Source organism: Panicum virgatum, chromosome 8N (genome assembly GCF_016808335.1).
Source record: "Panicum virgatum strain AP13 chromosome 8N, P.virgatum_v5, whole genome shotgun sequence".
NCBI classification, from domain to species: Eukaryota; Viridiplantae; Streptophyta; class Magnoliopsida; order Poales; family Poaceae; genus Panicum; species Panicum virgatum.
The window spans coordinates 36,640,651-36,655,130 of NC_053152.1; the positions used below are offsets into that span (position 1 = coordinate 36,640,651).

A 14,480-nucleotide genomic window follows, 5' to 3' on the forward strand; every position below is an offset into this window, starting at 1 on the left:
ATCACGAAAAGTTACACCTATTTTTTTAAAAAAATTATAAATAAACTTCATTTAATACTTTATGCATACGAGATTCTCTTCTCGGGTACCAGTTTTGTTGCAAAACCAAGGCCAGAGAAGCCGAGCCCCGGCGGCCCGGCCGCAGAGGATCCGCGGCAGGCTGGCGCGATCGGCCCGGCCCCCAACCCCGTCCACGCGGACCACGCCACATTGTGCCCACCACGTGTGGCGCGAGCCCGCAGGCCGCACGCGACAAGCGCAGAGAGAGCGGGCAGGACGTGTGGGCTCCAGGAGGTCTCCACTCCATGATTCCCATCTCGGCTCGTCCTCTTCCTCCCCCGCCCGCCCGCCCCTGTTTCCGCCCCCGGTAAAACCCCCCCGCCATTGCTAGCCCCCCTCCTCCCAACCTCGGGGCCAACCTCGGAATCTCCCCTCTACCCCGGGACAGGGGCACCCTATATAGACCCCGCCGCCCGGCCCCCGATCCGCACCCCACCGCCTTCACCCGTGCCCCCCACCCCGGCCCTGCTTCGACGGGCGGCGGCGCAGATCGAAGGTGAGAGAGATCTCTGCTCCTACCCCTCTCCCGATCCGAACCGCGGCATTTCTCGGTGAGTGGGTGGGGGTTTTTCCTGCTGGGATTGGAGCTCTGCGGCGGCCTGAGGTTTCTGCATCTAGGCGCCGCTACGTGACTGGCGGCCAGCTTTCGACTCTAGCAGCCTGCAGGCTCTGCTCCGATCTAGACCTCCGTACTTTTTCTTAAGCCGGCGATACAGACGAAGCTCTCTCCTCTTCCATTTCCATGGCCCCCGTGGTTGCGCTCGCGCTGTGATTTTAACCCGCGGAAATGCCGATTCTCAGGAACCAGGAGGGAATGATGGATCTCGGGGACAGCCAGCAGCGGCTCATCGCCGGCGCGGCGCTGCTGCTGGCCACCGTCGCCTTCGTCAGGCTCCTGCTGGGCTCCCGCGCCCGCGGCAAGCGCCTCCCGCCCACCATCCCGGGGGCGCCGGTCGTCGGCGGGCTCATCAAGTTCATGCGCGGGCCCATCCCCATGATCCGGGAGGAGTACGCCCGCCTCGGCAGCGTCTTCACCGTCCCCATCCTCAGCCGCCGGATCACCTTCCTCATCGGGCCCGAGGTCTCCGCGCACTTCTTCAAGGGCAACGAGGCCGAGATGAGCCAGCAGGAGGTGTACAGGTTCAACGTGCCCACCTTTGGGCCGGGGGTCGTCTTCGACGTCGACTACTCCGTCAGGCAGGAGCAGTTCCGGTTCTTCACCGAGGCCCTGCGTGCCAGCAAGCTCCGCAGCTATGTCGACCAGATGGTTGCTGAGGCTGAGGTGAGAATTTGCTTCGGCTTTCTCCATTTGTTTTTAGATTCTGAACTCTTTGCATGGTTAATGTGGTGATTCCATGATTGTGAGGTGAGTTGCTTGCTCTGCATAGGTTTAGATTTCTGGATCTGTAATTGTTGACAGTTCACAGCAAATTTAGTACTTCGGTCAGTTTTTGCAATGATAGCTGCACAGGAGTTTTACATAATTTGTGCATTTGATTGTTCATTTTGTGAGCACGTCTACTTAAAAATGTGATGATATGTTTCTGGAGCATTATTATGTCACCTGGATCTTGCAGTGGCAGTTGTTCAGTGAGTAGCCTTTTAATCTAGGATATATTTGCACTTTTCTACCAATATATAGTCATGGTGTTCTAGTTGTGCTCCAAATTCGCTGAGTCCTGAGTCTGGCATATTGTTCTGCAATGGACTATCTAGTCCCTTCTGAAAGATACAGTATGCTTTTTTTCTTTGAGGAAAGGAAGTTACGCTATGACTAATGTGTGACTTCTGGAATGGCCACCTCACATGAACCTCAACCTTTCTGGGTTTATTTTTGCAGACCTTAAGTTTTAGGCTTTTGTGATGCCTTGCATAATCTACTTTTTTTTTTCTAGTGGGACATTTTGTGTCCCTTCTTTGATGCTTTTTATGCCATCTTTAAATCTTTGCTAGTTCTGTCGATTAAAGTTACTTTTCTGTGTCCTAATCTGTTCTGTGTTTGTGCTTTTTCTGCCTTTTCTCAAATCGCACTCAGCTAATTAACAGCAACAGTAACATTCCTTCAATAGCTGATGTCTCCACATATATTTATTTGTTAATACTCAAACATGTCTGAACTGAAGCATAGACACCATTTTCTGTTTCTTGTGAAGGGGAGGTGGGGATGATGCCTTTCATACCATGTTCATTAAAAAATAATATATTTGTAATCATAAATAGCGAATTTGCTAGCTATGTGAATTATGAAGATATGCAGTTATATTTCCTTGTCAATTGAGAAGATATATTGCCCTATCCTCTGTATCCAGATGAATATGAAAGGCAATTTAAAAAATCATGGCTTCATATTGCAACCTACTTTCTTGTGACACAGTCCTGACAAACTGCATTTAAATATTGATTTTAGGTTTTTGAGCTTCGTGCAGAATTTTCATTGAAGGAATCAGTATAAACTTGTTTTTAAAAAAGGAATTGATGCAACTGCAAACACTAGAAATGGCAAGATAAACTGCTTTACTCCTTTTTGTCAATACATTCTGCGTGAGGGCACATAGCACAAGAACGTGTGCATTGAGCACCTCATTTACTGTTCAAATTCAGTTTCATGATACTGACTGTCGCTGACCTTATACATCTCGTTACCTTTATTCATAATAACAAGTTTGCTATTTGCAGTGTCTCTTACCAATGACCAATGTCAAACCAGCGCAAGTCTTTTCATAATTCTCTTCTTTTAGCATTAATATGTAACAATGAGGTCAATGATTTAATAAATATGTGGGTCATTTCTGTGTAAGCTTCTATACATTTGTCTTAATAATAACAATAAGTGCTCTTCTGCAAGTTAGTAGTAAGGAGGATTTAATTAGCATGCCAAGATAAAAATGATGAACCCTTCATCCAGACATTTTAATTTTAAGAATTCCTTGTTTTTGTTTGACAAAATACTCCCTCTTTTTGCATGTAAGTTTGATGATTAATCTCATTTCCAAATTCGACCTTACCTGCAGGAGTACTTCTCAAAGTGGGGAGAAAGTGGTACCGTGAATTTGAAGTATGAGTTGGAGCACCTTATCATACTGACAGCTAGTCGATGCTTGCTGGGAAGGGAGGTGCGAGAGAAGCTCTTTGATGATGTATCTGCTCTCTTCCATGACCTTGACAATGGGATGCAGCCCGTTAGTGTCATCTTCCCCTACCTCCCAATCCCTGCACATAAGCGCCGGGACAGGGCACGGGCACGTCTGGCAGCAATCTTTGCCACCATCATTAACTCTCGCAAGGCCTCTGGACAGTCGGAAGAAGACATGCTGCAGTGCTTTATTGATTCCAAGTACAAGAACGGACGCTCCACCACAGAGGGTGAGGTGACCGGGTTACTTATTGCGGCACTCTTTGCCGGACAACACACCAGCTCTATCACCTCAACCTGGACTGGAGCCTACCTCCTTCGGTTCAAGCAGTACTTTGCAGAGGCTGTGGAGGAGCAGAAGGAGGTCATGAAGCGGCATGGGAACAAGATTGATCACGACATATTGGCAGAGATGGATGTCCTCTACCGGTGCATCAAGGAGGCTCTCCGTCTCCACCCACCGCTAATCATGTTGCTCCGGCAGTCGCACACTGACTTCACCGTGACAACCAAGGAAGGCAAAGAGTATGACATCCCCAAGGGCCACATCGTCGCGACATCCCCATCCTTTGCCAACAGGCTCTCCCACATCTACAAAAACCCAGACTCATATGACCCTGACCGGTTCGGTCCTGGCAGGGAGGAGGACAAAGCTGCAGGCGCCTTCTCCTACATTTCCTTTGGCGGTGGTAGACATGGTTGCCTCGGCGAGCCCTTCGCCTATCTGCAGATCAAGGCGATCTGGACACACCTGCTGAGAAACTTTGAGTTTGAGCTGGTCTCACCATTCCCGGAGAATGACTGGAACGCGATGGTTGTCGGCATCAAGGGTGAGGTGATGGTTAACTACAAGAGGAGGAAGCTCGTCGTCGACAACTAAGACCATGGTTCTCTTAGGAAGTCTGCTTCTTGTCAGTTGACATTGTCGCTTGTTTGTCAGCATTTGTTCGGTGCATGTTCTGTGTGCAATCCTTTTTAGGAGCGTTTCCATTGTTTAGGACTGTATTTGCTTCCCTGTGGTTCAGTCGGATCTGTCACTTCCGCCTGTGAGCTGCCCGAGTAAAATCTTGAACTTCGGCATCTGAGAATGCGGCTCCCATGTTGAATTTCCGCTGATAATCATTCTGGTAGATGGATTCGAGCATAAAACTGTGCAAATAATCCTTAGTAGTAATGAATAAATATGTGATCCTGTCGTTCGGGCACTTTGGCCTACTCTGTATCTGTCCTGTTGCATTTGTTGGGTTTTAAACTGAGCTGTGCGTGTGCAGGACTTCCGGCCTTGGAAAATCTAGGGTTATGCTGAAGTGTTGTTGCATTCTCAGCTGCCCTCTGGATGCTTTCTTCTTTGTTTGCTTTGTTCTTTAGCTAACCTGCTGGCCACTCGTGTCAGCTGGTGTAACGGCCGAGATATATGATCTGGTGAATGATGTCGCGTGGGCGGTGGGCTAGATCGATGGCAACGGCACAAATGGAAATCTGACAAACGGATAACCTATTCTGCTTAGACAAGAATTGAAAACAACCCACGCGAACCATGTGTCCTCTATATAATACTCCAGGGATTAACTTGGCAGTTCATTAGGCAGACATTTATTTCGCTTGGTACACTGCCAATTTGTCATTCAAGTAGCTCAGTTGTCCTTACCCATCCTTTGTATGGAAAAATGTAGTCACTTCAGTTAGATATGTGCCTTCCTTTGTGAAGAGCACGCAGAAGATTTGCAGGCATTTTATTGAGCAGAAAGGATCTTTGTTACAGGGACCGCGAATCGGAGCCAGGAGTCGAGGCATGCTAAAGATTCACCTTCAAAGAAGGCATGCAGCATTTAGGCATAGCCATGTCAAAAAAATCATGGATACACGGGTCCATCTTGGAAAAAATTACCATGGCCGTCCAATTTCCTGTGAGATATCAGATATATATGTGCCATCTTGCTTTTAGTGGCTGTAGTTAAAGTGTCTGTATCTGTATGTCACCATTACGATCAGCATGGGCTCAGTTGGCTACCTCTTAAGAAATGAAAACAAAGCCACGCAAATCACGTGTGCTCTATATAATAGGAATTAACTTGGGAATCGATTAGGACAGACTTTTGATTCATTTGGTTGATATCGTTATGCAACCGGTTCGGTTTGCCTTATGCGTCAATTGATTCTTCGGCTAGAAAGAATGCAATCAGTTCAGTTGGGACAGATTGATTCCTACATGTACTGATAAGAACAACTAACATGGTTTCTGAACAGCCTGTGTTGTTAAGTTCATCATGTTTAATCCTTTTGTTCGATGCCTGTTGACAACCAAATTTGGCAGCTCAGAGGCCGACCGGTCTGACCAGTCGGGCCTACCGGTCAAACCGGTCTGCCCAATTTTAGTCCGAGTAGGAGTTGTTTTATTTGTGGAAACTTTGTATAATCCGACTTAGAGAGGGGTACGACTTCCCCGGCCTATAAATATAAAGGATAAGGCCGATTGAGGTATTCCCAATTGAATCAATACAAAATACATCTACTTTTTGTTCCTCTTAAACACTAGCTTTTCCAAACCATAATTCTGTTCTTCTCGCGTCTCGACGGCGTTTGAAGGCATTCTGAGTGGTCTGCCGAACTCAGAGCAACCCTAGCTGCGCAAGCTCCGACGGGGTCCTTCCCGAGCTCGCGTTTCTAGGTTCGACGTGGTTCACTGCACCCGACCAGGGTTAAAAATCCCGACCGGAACCGGTCCGGTTTTGCCGGTAACCGGTCCGGACCGGTTCCGGTTCCAGCAGGTTTCAAACCGGCCCAAATTCAAAAATCAATTTTGAATTCCAAAAAATGAAAAATTCCCAACAAATTCCTAAAAATACTTCAAGTTGCGATGAATTTAATGGTGTCAAATTTTTTCAAATATTCATTCATTTAGTATACTTTGCGAGCATTTGAAGTTAAACAAAAAAAGCGAGCATACAAAAATATACAAATACAATGTAAAAGTAGTACAAAAAAAGAGTTGGAGGGTTCATTTAGGCTAAAACATGTTATACAAACATTCATTTAGTATACTTTGCGGGCATTTGAATTTAAACCAAAAAAGGAAAAAAATTGAATTTGGCCGGTTACCACTCAAACCGGCCGGTTACCACTCAAACCGACCGGTAACCGGTCAAACCGTACCGGTAAACCGGTCCAACCGGTCGGCTAGCCGATAGGAACCGGTTGAACATGAGTTTTTGGTTCGGATTTTGAATTTGGCCGGTTTTTTCCGATAACCGGTAAAACCGGTTCGGTTTACCGCTACCGGTGGGTGGCGGTTTTGTCCCACCGGTCGGTAAAAAAAACCCTGCACCCGACCGGTCAGATCGGTCGGCGGAACCAGTCAGACCGGTCTGCCCAGGGCACCGCTGGTTCAGATCGTTTTGACGATCTACTATGCGTTCTAGCGCATTCGAGTATGTTGGTGCGATTCTATATCAACATACTTTTTGGCGACTCCGCTGGGGAGAGATTAATCTGGTTTTAAAACCGATCTAATCTACTCCTTGAAGAAGATGGGCTCTTCAGAGATCGACAAGGAAAACATCATTACGGCTACAATGGAGGAGCTCACCAAAGAGGAGCGCAAGACCTACCTTCTTGTGGAGGAGCACGTCAAGGCTCAATTCCTGAAGGGCTTCAAGAAGGATCGTGGTGGCCTCGTCAAGAGGATGGAGGAGTTCGTACTGCCGTCTCTCAAGCTTAACAAGGTTAAGGTTGAAGAGATACCCAATGTAAGCCTCTCTCCCTCTGATATGTTTAATAAGATGTCATCCATGATGGATCAAAAGATTGTTGCTGCACAAGCCGCTGCGGGTGATGTTTTAATTAAGTTGAGTAGTGATGTTGATGCGCTTAAAGGTGAACAACCCATGTCAGATCCTAACTCATCAGATCCGAGTTCGGCTACCCTTGAGTTCACATCTGAACCACTCTATGGTATGCCGCCGAACTCGTTCCCAGGGCAAACCCCGCCACCGTCGAATGTGTACACTGCACCTGCCGGATCGGTCCCACAGACCGGTCAGACCGGTTACTCAGTATCGTCGCCGGTGCCTCTTGAGACAATTTCGGGTTTGGCCGTCCCTCCCTAGCCGAACTAATGAGTTGTCACTGTATACACCACCTTGCACCACTACTGTAGCAGGAGGGTCACAAGGATCTGGCCCTAACCAAGGACCGATCCCAAATTCTTCACAGACGATGACACATGGAAATCCGAATGCACATCGTCAATTTTCTGAGTTTTATACCAGCCAGCACTATCAAGCTGATCTCCTTAAGTTCAAGGAAGATCTGGCTAATGCGATTAAGAGTAAGCTTGGGGTGGATATGGGTACTACGCGTTTATATCAAAAACCTTATTCCGCCAAGTTTGATTTTGTCCCTTTTCCTGCTGGTTGGCATATTCCTGAGTTTACTAAATTTAATGGTGATGATTCTCATACAATTTGGGAACACGTTAGTCAATATGTCTTGCAGTTGGGAGAAACCGGTTTCAATAATGCTTTGCGTGTGCGTTTATTTGCTTTATCTTTGATTGGAACGACTTTCTCTTGGTTTTCCTCGCTTGCCCCTAACTCTATTAGCAATTGGGCTCAGTTGGAGCACAAGTTTCATGATCACTTCTTTAGTGGGGAAACCGAAACAAAATTATTGGACTTAATATCGATTAAGCAAGGCCGTGATGAATCTGCTTTTGATTATTTCAAAAGGTTTAAAGAAGTTAAAAATTGGTGTTTTAGTTTGATGATTTCCGAAAAAGATTTGGCAAATTTGGCGTTTAATGGCTTACGTTCTTATTTGAAAGAGAAACTCGAGGTCTTTGAATATCATACCGTGAATTTCTTGCAAGTCAAAGTCATGGGTTTAGAGTTTAAACTTAAAAACACCAAAGATACCTTCAAGCCCCATCGGTCCAATACTCATGTTCTTGATCATGATTCGGATAGTTCGGACGATGAGAGCAAAGAGGTGTATGCTGCTGAGTTTGTTTGGCCATCAAAGGCCAAACCCGGTTCAGTTCCGTCTCTCAAGCCGATTCAAAAGAATCGGCAAGAAGAACTGAAATTTATGTTTGATGTTTCTAAGTGCGATCGGATTTTTGATGAATTACTTAAGAATGGTAACATCCAATTGTCACATGCTATTCCATCTCCCGACGAGCTTAAACGACATGCATATTGTAAGTGGCATAACTCTACATCTTATGCTACTAATGATTGTAATGTTTTCCGTCGACAGGTACAATCGGCCATTAGTGAAGGACGATTGGTACTTTCTGAGATGCAAATTGATAAAGCTCCTTTCCCTATTCATACGCTGGAATTGAACAATCCGAAGGTGCTCATTCGGCCGGAACAAGCCGAAGGAGCTAAGGGGAAGAATGTTGTTATCGGTGATCCAAGACCGATGAATACAAGTGATAAGATTCTTGCTAGGGAGGTTATCAAGGAGAAGACCAATGATGGCAAGGATACCTTGAAGATCATCATCAGGAACCCAAGGCTCGGGGGGCAAGAAAGCTCTCCAACAGAGAATCGGTCTGCTGCTCAGGCGGGACCGGTCAGACCGGTATCTCCGATCGGTCAGACTGATCCAGCTGGTCAGACTGGTGCCTCCGGCCGGTCAGACCGGTCTGGTGACCGTCCCCGGACTTGCAAGCCAAAGCGTCCGGAAGTGAGTACTTGGAAGACCAATGAGGTGAAGATGCAGAGAAGATCTACTAATCAAAAGCCCACCTTCAATCAGTTGTTGAACAAGTACACAAAGGCCGTTCAGAAAGATCGGTCGCTAAAAAAAAGACCGCGATCACCACCGCGCCAAGATCGTACAATGTCCCCAAGTAGGGAGTCCAGCAGGCGCAGGGGTGATGTTGTTACATTGTATCCTTCTCAGAAGATGTATGCCACCATGCCATGGGTGCCGCCAGCGTCGAATGCAACAAATCCGGCATGGGAGCATGAAGGGATATGGATGCAGTGTTTCTCGATGTCTTATCCTCCACATTATCAGGGGGAAAATTCCAGGGTACCCGTGCATGACCGATTGGGACCACGCTAATCTGGTCTAGTGCAGCAAGCTGCACCGGTCGGACCAGTCACCTCCGACCGGTCAGACTGGTCTCACCAGAGGCCGGGCCAGGCTCCTGTTCCAAGGTTCGAGTACCGCGTCAAGGAGAAGAAGGAGGAGCAGAAGCCTGTTGCTGGTTCAGAGAAGCTTAAAGCCGATGCTGTGGTGCAGATCGGTGAAATAGAAGTGCCCATAAAGGATGCGGGCAAAGAGCCGATGGTTATTGAAAAATCGATTGGTGTTCCTTCACAAAAGCCAGTTATGGCCAATGATCATGAAGCCGGTAGCAGCAAGAGCGCAGTGGACAAGTACCATCAGTCTAGGTGTTGCCCTTCGAGTTTAACTCATACACAGAAGAGTAAGCTGCAGCGCCTTCGCAATAAAGAAAAGAAGGAGCAGGAAGAGGAGAAGATGAGGGATGAGGACTTCAACAGATACATGCCCATGTCCCCTCAGAGCAAGGTTTGAAAGGTCAAGACAGCTGATTAGCCAGCCAGACTGGTCGGACCGCCGCAACTGACCGGTCAGACCGCTCTGACAAACCTGTCAGACCGGTCGAGCCTAGTGCAGAGCCGTCAGCCGAATCGGCACCGCTCGTTTCGGTTCCTTCTGTTGATGAAGCCCCAACAGTTCCTCCAACCGCAGAAGACGAGGAATTGGTGGATTACGAGGCGTCTCCGGAGCATACCAACTTGGAAGTCAACGTGGTGCACTTGTCTTCAGATTACTTCATGGTTCCGGAGGAGGACTTGGCTCATCTTCAGTTCGGACCTCGTGAAGCCGTGTTCAGAAGCCAAGCGAGAAGGATAATCACCTTAAGGCTCTTTACATGAGGGGACACATTAATGGGAAGCCGGTGACTCGCATGCTAGTGGACGGTGGGGCTATTGTAAATCTTATGCCCTACTCGTTGTACAAGAAGCTCGGTGGCCAAGACGAACATGACGGTCAGTGGTGTTGGTGGGAACGAGCCCATTAGTGCCAAAGGAGTTGCTTCCATGGAGCTCACCATTGGAAGCAAGACGCTTGCTACGGCCTTCTTTGTCTCGGAGGTGCAAGGTAATTACAATTTGATTCTTGGGAGGGATTGGATTCATGCAAATCAGTGCATTCCTTCTACCTTGGATCAGTTTCTTGTTCAGTGGATCGGCGATGAGGTTGAGATTGTCGATGGGGACACTTCATCCTTTGTTGCATTAGCCGATTCTGACTCTATTAGTGCACACGATAACGTCAAGTGTTTATCAGGCGTGGATCTGTCCGATTATGATTTAATCAGTTGCACCAAGGATGATTTTGTTTCTGCTGTACTAAAACCGATGGATAATCAGCTAAATCATTTAATGTAAATCAAATGTTTACAATAGAATCTCCAGAAGCGACCGGTTAGACTGCTTGTACCGACCGGTCCAGTCCCGTTCGGCGCACCGAGCCGACCGGTCAGAACGGATTCTCCGACCGGTCAGACCGGTCTAACGCAGAGTGGCTGCAGTAGAGGCTAGATCAATATCGGGCACATACGAACGATATGTGTGAAACCATTGAAGACTCTGATGATCTAGACAAGCTGGGCCAAGGGTTTACATCGGCTGATCCTTTAGAAAATGTAGATATTGGTGACGTGACTATTCCTAGGCCGACATTTGTAAACAAAAAATTATCGGCTGAATATAAAGCCGATTTGATTAATTTGTTGAAAGAATATGTTGATTGCTTTGCTTGGGAATATCATGAAATGCCTGGTTTAAGTCGTGATCTTGTTGAGCATCGTTTACCGATTAAAGCCGGTTTTATACCTTATAAGCAACCGGTTAGGCGTTTCAATCCTATTATTTATGATCGAATTAAAGCTGAAATTAATTGTTTACTTGATGCTGGATTTATTCGGTCTTGTCGTTATGCTGATTGGATCTCTAATATTGTGCCCGTTGAGAAAAAGGATTCGGGGAAGATTAGAGTGTGCATTAATTTTAGAGATCTTAATAAAGCTACTCCCAAGGATGAATATCCTATGCCCATAGCTGATATGTTGATCAATGAAGCTTCCGGACATCGTATCATTAGTTTTCTTGATGGTAACGCCGGTTACAATCAAATATTTATGGCCAAAGAAGATATATCTAAAACGGCCTTTAGATGTCCGGGATTTGTCGGTTTGTTTGAGTGGGTTGTTATGACTTTCGGTTTGAAAAATGCGGGTGCTACTTATCAAAGGGCTATGAATTTGATCTTTCATGATTTGCTTGGTGTTATCTTGGAAGTGTACATTGATGATATTGTCATTAAATCGGCCGGTTTGGATCATCATATAGTCGATTTGAGACTTGCTCTTGAGAGGATGCGTCGGTATAGTTTGAAGATGAATCCACTCAAATGTGCTTTTGGTGTATCGACTGGGAAGTTTCTTGGCTTCATTATTCATGAGAAGGGAATAGAGATTGATTCTAAGAGAATTGAAGCCATGAAGAAGGTTGAAGCCCCTACATGCAAGAAGGATTTACAGAAGTTCTTGGGCAAGGTAAATTTTTTGAGAAGGTTTATATCTAACTTGTCCAGGAAGATCGATACTTTTACTCCTATTCTTCGGTTAAAAGATGAAACCGAATTTACTTGGGGGGCAAAACAGCAAGAAGCGTTTGAGAAGATCAAGATTTATTTGTCTTCACCACCCGTGCTCAAGGCGCCTAGGAGAGGAGTACCTTTCAGACTTTATGTGGCTGCTGAAGACAAAGTTATTAGGGCTGTTTTGACTCAAGAAATCGAAGAGGAGTACATCATTACATACTTAAGCCGACGACTTATTGATGCGGAGACAAGGTATACATTTATTGAGAAGTTATGTTTGTCTCTTTATTATGCTTGTATCAAATTAAGGCATTACCTACTATCTATTACTTGCATAGTGGTATGTCAAACTGATGTGATCAAACATATGTTACAAAAACCGATTTTGAGTGGTAGAATCGGCAAGTGGGCTTATGCTTTGGTTGAGTATGATTTGGCTTATGAACCTTTAAAATCTATGAGAGGCCAAATTATAGCTGATTTTATTGTTGAGTATCGGATTAATGACAAGCATGATCTAGAAGTCGGCTATATTACTTGCACACCATGGAAGTTGTACTTTGATGGATCCATTTGTGATGATGGTCAAGGAATTGGTGCTGTTCTTATTTCTCCGAATGGCGCTGTTTTTGAGTTTTCAAACCGATTGGAAGAAGAATGCACAAATAATCAAGTTGAATATGAAGCGCTTTTATTTGGCTTGGAATTCTTGTAATCCATGGGCGTGAAGCATTTTGAAGCCTTTGGAGATTCTCTTCTGGTGGTGCAGCAAGTATCCAAGGTATGCCAATGCTATAACGGTTCTCTAAATGCATATCTTGATAAATGTCTTGATATTATTTCTATCTTCGATGAATTTATTATTAAATATATTCTGAGGGAGGTGAATGGAAAGGCAAATACTCTAGCTCAGCAAGCATCTGGCTATAATGTTACGGAAAAATATTTTAACATTCGCAAGCCGATGCAAACGAAAGCCGAGTTTCTGGTTCTGGACCAACCGGTTCGACTGGTCTGCGAAACCGGTCTGACCGCCCAGACAGGTCTGACCGGTCCAGAGACCGGTCTAACCGGCAGTGCTGTTGTTGGTTCTAATTCGGCCAAAAAAGATGATTCAATTGTCTTGGCTGAAGCCCAGGATTGGAGGGTCCCTCTTATATCATATTTGAGAGATCCTGGTCGTGGTGCGGAGAGGAATGTTCAGTGTTTGGCTTTCAAGTATGTTTTGATTGACAATGAGCTTTATCGTCGAACTGCCAAAGATTTGCTTCTCAAATGTTTAGACTCGGATCAGGCCGGGGTTGCTATGGGTGAGGTTCATGAACGTATTTGTGGTACTCATCAATAAGCTCCCAAGATAAAGTGGTTACTTAGAAGAGCCGGTTTCTATTGGCCCACCATGCTATCTGATTGTTTTAAATACTATAAAGGGTGTGAAGAATGTCAGCGGTTTGATGATTTGCAATTGGTGCCTGCTGTATTGATGCATCCTATTATTAAACCATGACCGTTCCGAGGTTGGGGTTGGATTTTATTTGACAAATTAATCCTCATCTTCAAAGGGGCATCGCTTCGTGTTAGTTGCTACAGATTACTTTACCAAGTGGAACGAAGCGGTTCCTTTGAAGAATATGATGCATAAGGAGGTAATTGAGTTTATTACTGAATATATTATTCATAGATTCGATATTCCACAAACTTTGACAACGGATCAAGGTTTTTCATTTATATCAAAAGAGGTGCGTGCCTTTGCCGAATCTTACAAAATTAAGTTGCTCAATTCATTTCCATATTATGCTCAGGTCAATGGATAGGCCGAGTCTAGTAATCAGATTTTGATCAAACTTGTCAAGAAGAAGATAGAAGAAAATCCTATGAGGTGGCATGAAGTGTTATCCGAAGCATTATGGGCTCATCGTATATCTAGACATAGTGCTACTAAGGTTACTTCTTTTGAGCTTGTGTATGGTTAAGAGGCCGTTTTACCCGTTGAGGTAAATCTGGACGCTTATAGATTAGCAAAACAAAATGACCTCTCCGCTGTTGATTACCATGATTTGATGATGGATAATATTGATGAGGTGACCGACAAGCATTTGAAGGCTTTGAAGGAGATTGAGAAAGACAAGCTTCGGGTGGCCAGGGCTTACAACAAAAAGGTAAAACTTAAATCTTTTCAGGTTGGAGATATGGTTTGGAAGACAATTTTACCTCTTGGGATGAAAAGCAAGAAGTTTGGCAAGTGGTCGCCAAGTTGGGAGGTTCCATACAAGATTATCAAGGTTATCTCCGGTAATTCATATATGATGGAGACGGTGCAAGGTGAGCGTCTACCAAGAGCTATCAATGGGAGATACTTGAAGAAATTCTATCCTAGCGTATGGCAAAGTGTATGAAGATGAAGACGGCTGGTATTAGATATTGCCCTTAGTTTTATTTTTAGACTTGTATGCTCTGAGTAAAACATGTACATCAGGTTAGTTCTTGTTTTTTGGCTTGTGAAACTCACCAAAAAGTAGAGGGGCATTGTAACACCCCAGTGTTAATTTAGGTTCTAATTCCGTGCTTAGTCGCTAATCATCACTTAAGCATGATTATTAGTGTTAATCGTGTAGGCTTAGTTAAATTTCAGTTATTG

At 45.3% G+C, this 14,480-nt stretch overlaps 1 protein-coding gene across 3 annotated transcripts; it reads left to right on the forward strand.

The window, feature by feature from the left end:
- Positions 1-302: 302 nt before the first annotated feature.
- On the forward strand, positions 303-4,408 carry LOC120686895 (obtusifoliol 14-alpha demethylase-like). Of its 3 annotated transcripts, none has more exons than XM_039969089.1 (3): positions 303-556; positions 862-1,342; positions 3,072-4,408. In XM_039969089.1, the coding sequence occupies exons 2-3, from the start codon at positions 875-877 to the stop codon at positions 4,071-4,073; spliced, it is 1,470 nt and encodes a 489-aa protein (XP_039825023.1). In that variant the 5' UTR covers positions 303-556; positions 862-874; the 3' UTR covers positions 4,074-4,408. The 3 variants fall into 3 exon arrangements, with proteins under 3 accessions (XP_039825023.1, XP_039825025.1, XP_039825024.1); XM_039969091.1 differs by having other exon boundaries at positions 379-611; XM_039969090.1 differs by lacking the exon at positions 303-556 and adding an exon at positions 599-749.
- Positions 4,409-14,480: the final 10,072 nt, after the last annotated feature.